We start from the raw sequence: 10,845 nt of genomic DNA on the forward strand, positions 1-10,845 counted from the left end.
AACCCTTGAACTCATCAGCCACAAAGTTTCTTTTTGTCTCTTGAGACAAACGGAGAGAGACAATTAGTGCCCCAAGAGGAAGTCGACAGAGGATTATTATGTACTTTTGGCCTTCATTTCATCTCTAATGGTTTTAAGAAGGTCTTTAAAAGTCCTAAATCTGAGTTGGTGAGGCTTGCAGAAACTCTAGTAGAGATAAACATGTTGTTTCCACTCAGCTGAGAAATTTTAAAGATCATTACCCAAACATAAAGAGACACACCTCGATGATGTGCCAGCATGACACAGACCACAAATACCAGCAGACACGGCAAACAAAAAGCTCTGAAAAACCTGTCTTGATGGCAGAATGTGACGTGATGTGATGTGATGTGACATGACGTGACGTGATGTGATGCATGAGCACTTTCAGATCGCTATCAATACCATGGCATGTTTCTGTCTCCAAAAATGGCCACTAATCAATGAAATAAGATCAAAATAAGCTCAATCAACTTCAGATTAATTTGTTAATCAATAACATGTACACCTACCTGCTTTGCTTTGCTTTGCTTTTCTTCTATATTTTCAACTTCAGTTTAATTCAAATTCAGAAATACTTTATTAATCCCAAATGGAAATGAAAAGTTGTTTTAACTCATTAATTAAAATTCTTCAAAGAGTTATTGAGATGGCTGTTGGCAGGAAAAATCTCCTGTAGTGGTCTGTGTTACAGCACATCGAAAGAAGCCTCTGACTGAAGATACTCTGTTTTGCCAAGAAAATGAATCAATTTTTCATGCAATTACGAGTCACTGCATTTGTTTGTACTTTTGTGGTGATATGCATCTTCAATTTCATCCGTAATGGTTATAAGAAGGTCTTTAAAAGTCTTAAATTTGAGTTGGTGAACTCTAGTATAAAAACCTGTGTTGTTTCCACCAAGCTGAGAAATTTTAAACATCGTTACCCAAACACAAAGAGACACACCTTGGTAATGTGTCAGCATGCACATACAGTACATACCATAAATGCCAGCAGATCACAGGCAAACAAAAAGCTCTGGGAGATTACAACAGAAAAGCTTGTTTTGTCAGGGTAGGAAGAAAGATCTTTGAGCATTCAACAATCAGGTTTTGTTTTGCTTGGTTGGTTTTATGTGAAGAGGAAGATTCCCTACAACTTGGACCTACAACTGCACAACCTTCAGAGTGACTAAATGCATTGAAAACCAGCAGCAAGGACCTGGAAAACCATGAACATCTGGATGCCCAAAGGAAAACTAAAATAAATCACAAATTATTATATGTTATTATATGAGTATAATTTAGTGGAACATTCCCAGTAAACATTCCAGGGACCCATTTCTCTAATTAGAGCTCAAATAACGTTTAGCATTTTTGTCACTAAATGCCAAAGTGGACAGGATTGTGGCATTTTGTGGGTGCAAATGCAGTACATTTAATCAGTGTAGCCCAAAAAGACTGAATCTTCAGTATATATTTCATTTCTGTTCAGTATTATGGTGCAATCTTTTCTAATTTTAATACATCTATTTTCAAATCCTATAAACCAGGTTCTGCAGGAGGTTTCTTGCTGTTAAAGGGGAGTTTTTCCTCTCCACTGTTGCTACATGCATGCCTGGTATGAGGGATTGCTGTAAAGTCAACAAAAACACAATCTAATGTTGCCATGTGTTCATCTAGGAGGAGTAACTCAATGCAATCTGCTGAGTTTCTTTAGCTAGAAACTTTTTAATATAATTCAATAAAACACTAAATTTTCTGTTTCTTCTTCTTTGTTTGCTTTGTGTTTTTATCTTGTGCTTTGATGTAAAATAAATCTCTATATTAAAAATAAAAAAAGAAACTTTTTGATCTGCGGTGAATAATTAATTGAGGATACTGTACTGCTGAAAACTAGGTTCAATTGGAAAGTATGTGTTATTGAATTGAAGCGACACTTGTAAATCGGCGCTATGTTATAATAAACTGAACTGAATTGAATACGTTTTTGCTATTTCCAGTGTTCATCATTACAATGTCTATTATTCACAGATTCATTTACTACTAACTACGCAGGCATGAGAAAATAATTCACCCTGTTTGCTCTGTCTCAAAGATCAGAGCTTCCCAAGAGTAGACTGGTTTCCATCCCCTTTAAATATGAGGATGAAATAGAGAAAGAGGTGACAGAATGAAAACAAAGTCAAAGGATGGCAAATAGACGAAAGGGAGAAAGAATGAATGATGGACAGATAAGAGAGAGACAGAGAGGAAGAAGGAAGATTGAAGATGTTTTTTTTTTTGTTGTCAAATTCTCTTGTCAGTGTTTGGGTGAGGATTTTTTTTTACAGACAGATATACCAGTGTGTCCAGTTTGATGAACAGGGCGTTATGTTGTTCTAGCGAAGCTTTGTGTGTTCTTCTTCTTCACTGAATCCATAATCTCTCTCTTTAGTTTGAGGTTAACTGAAACCAACAACTACATGTTTCCTTACAGAACAAGGACACGCCCGTTCACTCGCACACAAACCTAACCACATACCACACGACTAAACCGAGTCATGCATTAGTTTAAGTTGCTTACTGTTGGTCAGGGTTGACAGGGCGTTGGATAAAAACAGCTCAATCCTGGAATAAAAGATAGTAAAGGATGAAAAAACTTGAGACTGACCAACATATAAATCCAACTTAGAATATCTACCAAGATTTGAAATGGATATTGACAAACACTCCATCAAATCTAACCCTCCATGACTTCTACCGAATATCAGAGAAACTTGTTGAAAACGTGAAACAATCTTTCTTTGAACTTTAGTTTGAAGCAGAACTCAACCCTGCAACATGACAATGACCCAAAACATACCAGTACCGGGCTGAATCAGAGCCCAGTTGTTTATCCCTCTCAGATATTTTGGCAAGTCTTTTGGGAGACGGCATGATTTTTTTTTTATTGTTGTTGTTCTGTTTTTGTTTGTTTTTTGTCCCATTTTTGTTTGATTCAGATATAAGTTGTTTCAAAATTGTTGGTTTGACTTAGATTGATTTGTACACTGGTACATATTGAGCCTGATCTCCAAATTCAATAATAAAGATGTGTAAAAAAGACAGTTGTGTGAAGTAAAATGTAATACAAGCAACAGGAAAAAGCAGTTTGTCCCAGGTGAAAGAACAAAGCTGAGACACAAATCCAGAAGAGAATTAATGAAACAATGAACCAAATGTAGCTTGTTCTCAGTTTCACTCATTTGTTCCATATTTGTTCCTATTTCTTGTAAAATTAAATGAGGAAGGGGAGAGCAAGAGAAAATCCAACCTGGATTTAAATCAAATCGAAACCACTCAGCAGTATTATGGTATAATGTATTGTGTATGTAACTCACTTTGAAATATGTTATAGTTGTATTTTAGGCTATTTTACTGCGTTTTGAATATGGAAAAAAAAATGAAAATATCTTCTTTATGCTGCTGGACAGATTATTTTTAAAAACTCATTAGTGATTGTCTTACAAATAAAAACAACCTCTAGAAAATGCTTTAGCTGAGTTTTATGTGTATCAAGTTAAGCACAAAAGTCATTTTTTAAAAAACCAGGGACAGTAAGAACCAATCAAAGCTCCGGTTTCAGTTTCATTTCAGCTGCAGGAATCTTTAAAAAGGCCTGCACACAATCCAAACTATGTTCATTACCTGACTGCAGCTGAAGAGTCTACACTGCTCTCTGACTGACCATGGAAAATAAGACCTACAACTACGGTGAGTCAGGATACTGAGTCTGTTCTTATGTAGGAAATATCCAACAGAAACATGTAAATATGCAACTTTAGTCTTCTCTTGTGTTATTCTGGCATTAGCTCATGTACAAATATAATCATAGATTAAATTTTTTAGGATAGATTTGTGTAAAAGGCCATAGACTGTTTTTAACATGATCTTAAATTCCTGAATTTAAGCTGCAGCTAAATATATAAGATGATTATTATATTGGAGTCTCACACATCTTCATTTTCTCCTCTTCTCGATTTAACCATTCGAATCAGACATAAATCAACTGGTGGAAAGAGTAGACAAAAGGAACTTTATCTGAATTTGTCAGCTAAATTTTAAAAGCCATGTTATAAAAATCAACAAAGCTGTAAGAAATGAAATGAAATGAAGATCAAATATTAAAGATGCAGTATGTAAGTTTTATAAAAACATTTTTTTTACATATTTGTTGAAACTGTCGCTATGTTGTGACCACATGTTATGCGACAAATGAGCTGTGAAAAATTGTGCTCCTCTGTATTTTCCCAGCCACCCCTCCATGTGGCGCTGCTCATTCCTCTCTTGCTCTCTGTGGATGATTGACAGCGCTAGGACCCGCCTCCTGGCTCTGATTGGTTGTTTTTGTTTGGGAACGGTGCATTTCTTCAGACTGCAATAATAGTTCTGTATGGAGGTGAAGGAGATAGATCTTTTCACTGATTAACCATCTCATATTACACCATCACAATATATTGACAATTTAGGGTAATTAAATATGTAAAAAGCATACATTTTGGGGGGAAATGTCATTTACTGCAGCTTTAAAAGTTTAAATGGGCTTCCATCCAAACCATTAAGTGACTTTATACAGAAATATGTAAGTGTTATAAAAAATAAAAAATAAATAAAATTTACGTATTTGTTGAAATTGTCATGTTGTGACAGTTTCAAAATGGTAGAACTACCGGAGCTACTTTGTGAGAGGGTCCACAATTTGGTACTTTGTCAACTTAAAGCCTATGACCACTTTCAACATGATTAAAAAACAAACCAAACTCTGTCAAAACCAGCTCTGTATTCATGTATAATGTGCTTATAATGTTTTAATTCCCCTATTTCATGTGTTTCAAACTACGTTTTGTTAATATTACTTCATTGTTGTTTATAAAAGTCTTTCTAGTAACAAATCATAAGAGTTTCACTCAGTTTATCTGTGTTATTGTGTATCTGTCCCTATCACATAAACTTAACAAATACATAAAATAACTTAACTTTGTGCTCACACTCACAATTAAACCTTATTTTTCACAGGAACCAACATTACAAACAACACTGAGCTGAGGATCGTGATGGTGGGGAAGACTGGGATTGGGAAGAGCGCTACTGGTAACACCATTCTGGGTCGCCAGTGCTTTCAGTCCAAATGCAGCGCCAAATCCATGACTGTAAACTGCTCCAAAAGCAGCAGTAATGTGGACGGACAGCAGGTTGCTGTCATTGACACTCCAGGTCTGTTCGACACCAGGTTTGAAAAGGACAAAACCACCAAGGATCTGGGTCAGTGCGTCCGCTATGCCGCTCCTGGACCCCACATCTTCCTGGTGGTCGTTGCAATCGGCAGATTCACAGAAGAGGAAAAACAATCAGTGCAAATGATTCAAGATATCTTTGGAGACGCAGCAAACAGATACAGCATGGTTCTGTTTACCCATGGAGACAACCTTGAATGCAACATCGAAGAGTATTTGTCTGAAAGCCCAGAACTCCAGGATCTGGTGTCCAGATGTAACAACCAGTATCATATCTTCAACAATAAACTACAAGATAAGAAACCTCAGGTCACTGAGCTACTGAGAAAGATCAGAACCATTGTTGACAGGAATGGAGGAAGTCACTACACCAATGAGATGTTCCAAGAGGCTGAGAGGGCGATCGAAGAGAAGAAACAACGAATCCTGAAGGAAAAAGAAGAGAAAATACGCAAAGAGAAAGAAGAACTGGAGAGAAAAATAAAAGAAAAATATGAGAAAGAGATGCAGAAAATTAATGAGCAAATCCAGGCTGAGAGAGAGAGAGAGAAGAAAGAGAGAGAGGAGGAGAGGAAGAGGGAGAAAGAGGAGATGAATGAGGAGAGAAAGAGAGAAATGGAAAGGAGAGAGGTAGAGAGAAAAGAGAGAGAGAAGGAGTTTGAAACCATGAAAAAACAACTGAAGGAGCAGCAGGAGAGAGAAATTCAAGCAGAAAAATCCAAGCTGCAGTCCATGCATGTTTCTGAGGCCAGAACTGAAGCTGAAGAACATGATCTTTTCTATCATCTGGCACTAGCTGGAAAATTTCTTGCTAAGGCCTGTGAAATAATGTAAGGTTATAGTTGTCACCTAGCAATTGCTACTGATGCAGAAATACTAAAAGAACAAATTTTAACTGGATGTTTCTCAAAAGAGAAACATAAACAACACAGACTTGATAAATGAAGTTGAGCTCAAGGTAGTGTAATGTAATTCACCTCTGACCTCAGTGTCTTGCAATTCGTTTAAAAATGTTATTATAATTTTACTGTAATCATTGTCCTATTTGTCAGTATGTTGGCTCACTCTGTTTAATCCTGTACTGAGACACATAAACCTTAATCTAATCAGTAAATACTGTTTCATCCATCCATTTTCTGTACACCCTTGTCCTTCGTGATTATTATATTCTCAGATTCAAATCCTGTTTCCTGTAGTTATGTCTATAATCCAGTACAGTCCACACTTTATCATGTAATGCCAGTGGAGAAATTATGGTCCATCTGGTCTATGTAAGGAAACCCAGACGACTCTATCAAGTTATTGATTTTTCAGCAGTCCAACATTACGGGCAAGTTTGTGGCGACAGTGGAAAAGAACCACTTACCTGGAAGAATCATCTGACAAAACCAAGATCATGATGCTGAAACATCTGGATTCATACTGAGATTAAATTACTTCAATAACTTGGTTTAGTCAGAAGTAAAAGGGACTAAATACAAATTTATGTCACAGTTTTATGTTTTTTTTCTAAATAATTCTTTTCTCTTCTCATAGTATTTAATTTACATATGTGTCACTGAAAGTTATCACCTAATGTTTTGTTTCATGCAAAGTGAAAAAACATTGTAATAAAGCAGGGGTCCCCAAACTTTTTCCTGTGAGGACCACATAACTTTTCCCTTCTCTGGTGGGGGGCCGGAGTCAGTTTGTAACAGAAAAAGTGTGACGATTGCAGGAGAGCCTAAATGTAAAAATATATTGTTTTCCAGAAAGCACAATCAAATAACCCTCTCTGGGTTCTTCACAAAACAAGTCAGGAAATAAATAATAATACTATTAATGAAATAAATAATAACTAAATAACCCCCTCTGGGTTCTTCACAGAAGAAATCCAGGAAGGATTATAGTCAGTATTTTCCGAATTATGAGCCGCACTGGACTATAAGCCACAACCCCAAAGGTTTTTTTTTGTTTTGTTTTGTTTGTTTGTTTGTTTTTTTTAAACCAGTAAACACATATAAATCTGCCGCTCCAGGTTTTCCACAACGATGCAGCAGCAGAGGGGGGTTGACCCAAAATCTGAGTCATAACAGGTCAATTGAATATCACATTTATTAGGGTTGAAAAAGAAAAAATTGCCAAGTTTAGATTTAACTGAACTGATTACATTAGTTTCCGAACGGTAACTGTAACAGTAAAAGTGCTGATCCTTCGTGTCTGCTACTAGCATGAGATAAATCAGTGGTCCCAACCTTTTTATTACCGCGGACCGGTCAAGACTTGGAAATTTTGTTGCGCCCCGGGGGGGAGAGGGCAGGGGGAATGAACATTCAGATCAGGCTTCTGCATGTTGGTGTTCCCACTAAATACTGAATATACCCTATTTGGGTTGACAGGTAGCCTGTCGTGATCTGTGTTTCTGTGTGTTTATTTTTGAGTTCTTCTGTGTTCAGTCCTGTTTTCCCTGTGTAGTCCTGTTCCCTGAGTCTCTGTCCTCTGATTGCTCCCCAGGTGTGTCGTATCCCCCTGATTACCCTGTGTGTATTTAGCCCCACCTGTTGTCTGTGTTCGTTGTCAGATCCTCGTCATTTGTAACTGTTTCCCTGTGCCGTCGTGTATCACCCTTGTCTAAGTCTGTTTTCCTGTGGACTCTGAATCATTAAATTCATCATTTTCACCTTCATCCTGGCTGCCTGCGTCTCATCTCACCTCACCAAACCCTGAACCATGACATAGCCAATAATCATCATCTTCTTCTTCTTCCTCTTCTTCTTCTTGGATTTTATTGGCAGTTGGCCAAGTAGCCAATCAAAACGCGCGGTAACGTAAGAACAGAGGGGAATCCCAAACAGCTCACATATCGCGCAACTGAGAGTCCGATGGATATCGGAGATATGTGGAAATGTTTATTATTAAATCTAAAGGTCATTATTATGTTTATTCAGTTAAAAATGTGAACTATGAAAAAACACAGTCACCTCCAAATCATAGTGGAGCAAATAGAGCGGCTGCTCCCGCTGTCTTTTATCCACCGCCTTTTCTTTTTGTTACGTCTTTTATCTCTTAAAATGAGTCCACAAACTATCACTATTGCTTCNGAGGAGATGAATGAGGAGAGAAAGAGAGAAATGGAAAGGAGAGAGGTAGAGAGAAAAGAGAGAGAGAAGGAGTTTGAAACCATGAAAAAACAACTGAAGGAGCAGCAGGAGAGAGAAATTCAAGCAGAAAAATCCAAGCTGCAGTCCATGCATGTTTCTGAGGCCAGAACTGAAGCTGAAGAACATGATCTTTTCTATCATCTGGCACTAGCTGGAAAATTTCTTGCTAAGGCCTGTGAAATAATGTAAGGTTATAGTTGTCACCTAGCAATTGCTACTGATGCAGAAATACTAAAAGAACAAATTTTAACTGGATGTTTCTCAAAAGAGAAACATAAACAACACAGACTTGATAAATGAAGTTGAGCTCAAGGTAGTGTAATGTAATTCACCTCTGACCTCAGTGTCTTGCAATTCGTTTAAAAATGTTATTATAATTTTACTGTAATCATTGTCCTATTTGTCAGTATGTTGGCTCACTCTGTTTAATCCTGTACTGAGACACATAAACCTTAATCTAATCAGTAAATACTGTTTCATCCATCCATTTTCTGTACACCCTTGTCCTTTGTGGGGTCAGGAGGTGCTGGTGCCCATCTCCTATCTCCAGCTGACGTTCCGGGTGAGAGGCAGGGGTCACCCTGACAGGTCGCCAGTCTGTCACAGGGCAACACAGAGACAAACAGGATACACAACCATGCACACACACACTCACACCTAGGGAGAATTTAGAGAGACCAATTAACCTGACAGTCACGTTTTTTTACTGTGGGAGGAAAGCAGAGTACCCAGAGAGAACCCACCATGCACAGGGAGAACATGCAGAAATACCCCAGGCTGGGTATCAAACCCAGGACCTTCTTGGTGCAAGGCAACAGCTCTACCAACTGCACCACTGTGCAGCCCCTAGCTACTGTTTCATTATGAGAAAATACTCCAAATATTTTCATTATCTATTTAATATTAGCTGTAGTCATATTTTCAGTTTAACCAGGTTTTTTATAGGCTCTCCTTCCTCTTTTTAGATACATTGATATAACCTTTAAAACAATTGCAAAGTTATTATTCTTCCATTAAATTTTACTAGACAGCATATCACAGAAATTCACCACAAATGGTGAAAATTACTTTTTAAAATATACAAGTCATACTTTGTACCAGTAGTATCAGAGTTTAGTTCAAATAGGTTCGTTCTAATACACAAAAAGTGGGTAAAAATTCCTCCACAATAACATCCTAGACTGATACAGTCAAATAGAAAATTATAAGTTCAAGGTAATGCTTGTTATAGGTTGTTGAATCACAATCATTAATTATAATTGTTTTATTGAATTATCTAATTAAATGTCTTTAAAAAATTGTTGAACTCTTGTCAACAGAAGCAAAATTTATAAATATTTAGATGACTTATAGTGATTAAGTCTAAAGATCCTAGTATTTTCAAGTTTCTGTTTGAAGTATGTTACCTATTAAATATATTTGACAAATATTCCAGAAGTGAAATCATCCCTGCAGGTCTGAGGTGAAGTCAAAGCTCCAGTTCCAGCTTCCTGCATGGTTATGTGTTTGCCACGTGTCAGCAGGGACTCTGAAGTTTTATACAACATCCAGACGAGACTCTGGATTCTTTCCACGCTTCCCTCAGGCTGCTGCAGGGCGTGTTCAAAGGCTGGGAGGAGAAAGGTCCAAAACAAACCAAAAACTGTCACAGTTTTACACTATTCTGTTAACTTGTGATTCATTCTGGCGTTTCAAGAAAGGTCAGCTTTCTGCACTTGCTACCAGCAACCTGCAACAAAAACATGATTTACTCCCATTTTTGCTTAAAATCTGTTTAAAATACCAAAGAAAACAGTTTGACAAACGGGTAATTTTTAAAATGAACAAGCTGAGTCCCAAATAACCAAAACATTTGACAAACAGCAGAAGATCAAATTTAGACTGATGTATTTCTAAGGTCATGTGTCTCACAAACTCTACTCATCTCCTCTCGACCACTGCCCAAACGCTCTGACTCTGGTCGCTATGGTAACGTTGAAAATAACAGAAGCGCCACAAAAACGAACATTTTACTTTCGTGAAAATTTTAACTCATGATAACGACTAACAGGAGCCCTGAGCTTGTTTCTCTGCAACAAGACGGTCCCATCTGGGAGTGATGGGAGACAATGACACCCGAGGTGTTGCTCATATCCACAGCCTGCTGGGTCTGTACGTGGTGAAGCAGTTTGAAGCTTCATTGCCTCTTTAGCAGCCGGTCGCCGCATGTTACACAGAGCGGGCCTGTAATGTGGGACTCATCTACCGGTCCATGATAAATCCATCCTCCTGTCTCTTCTCTGGGCCTTTTCCCCTTTGCAAATAAACTTTCCAAAGACACCTGATCCGTTTCTTACTCATTTTGTTGCTTGTGGACACTTTGGTAACCAATGATTCACTTCCTGCTAAAGCGCCCCCTGGTGGTTGAAGAAAAATCCACATATAAACGGCTCATAGTCCGGAAAATAC

The 10,845-nt window shown here is 37.7% G+C and overlaps 2 protein-coding genes across 2 annotated transcripts in view; one reads left to right on the forward strand and one right to left on the reverse strand.

Annotated features, from left to right (window-relative positions):
• The window catches only part of LOC103154573 (GTPase IMAP family member 8-like), a gene marked incomplete at its 3' end in the record, with an annotated part of 17,432 nt that extends 11,638 nt beyond the window's left edge, over nt 1-5,794 (forward strand). The window contains exon 4 of the mRNA XM_016662816.1: nt 5,061-5,794. Within this exon, the coding sequence (XP_016518302.1) occupies nt 5,061-5,794 (734 nt within the window). The remainder of the gene's footprint in view (nt 1-5,060) is intronic.
• Nucleotides 5,795-8,973: 3,179 nt separating this feature from the next.
• The window catches only part of LOC103154576 (GTPase IMAP family member 4-like), a 7,300-nt gene continuing 5,428 nt past the window's right edge, over nt 8,974-10,845 (reverse strand). Inside the window, exon 3 of the mRNA XM_007575908.1 lies at nt 8,974-8,994. Within this exon, the coding sequence (XP_007575970.1) occupies nt 8,974-8,994 (21 nt within the window). The remainder of the gene's footprint in view (nt 8,995-10,845) is intronic.

The sequence above is a fragment of the Poecilia formosa genome, unplaced genomic scaffold (assembly GCF_000485575.1).
Source record: "Poecilia formosa unplaced genomic scaffold, Poecilia_formosa-5.1.2 Scaffold391, whole genome shotgun sequence".
In the NCBI taxonomy this organism is placed as follows: Eukaryota; Metazoa; Chordata; class Actinopteri; order Cyprinodontiformes; family Poeciliidae; genus Poecilia; species Poecilia formosa.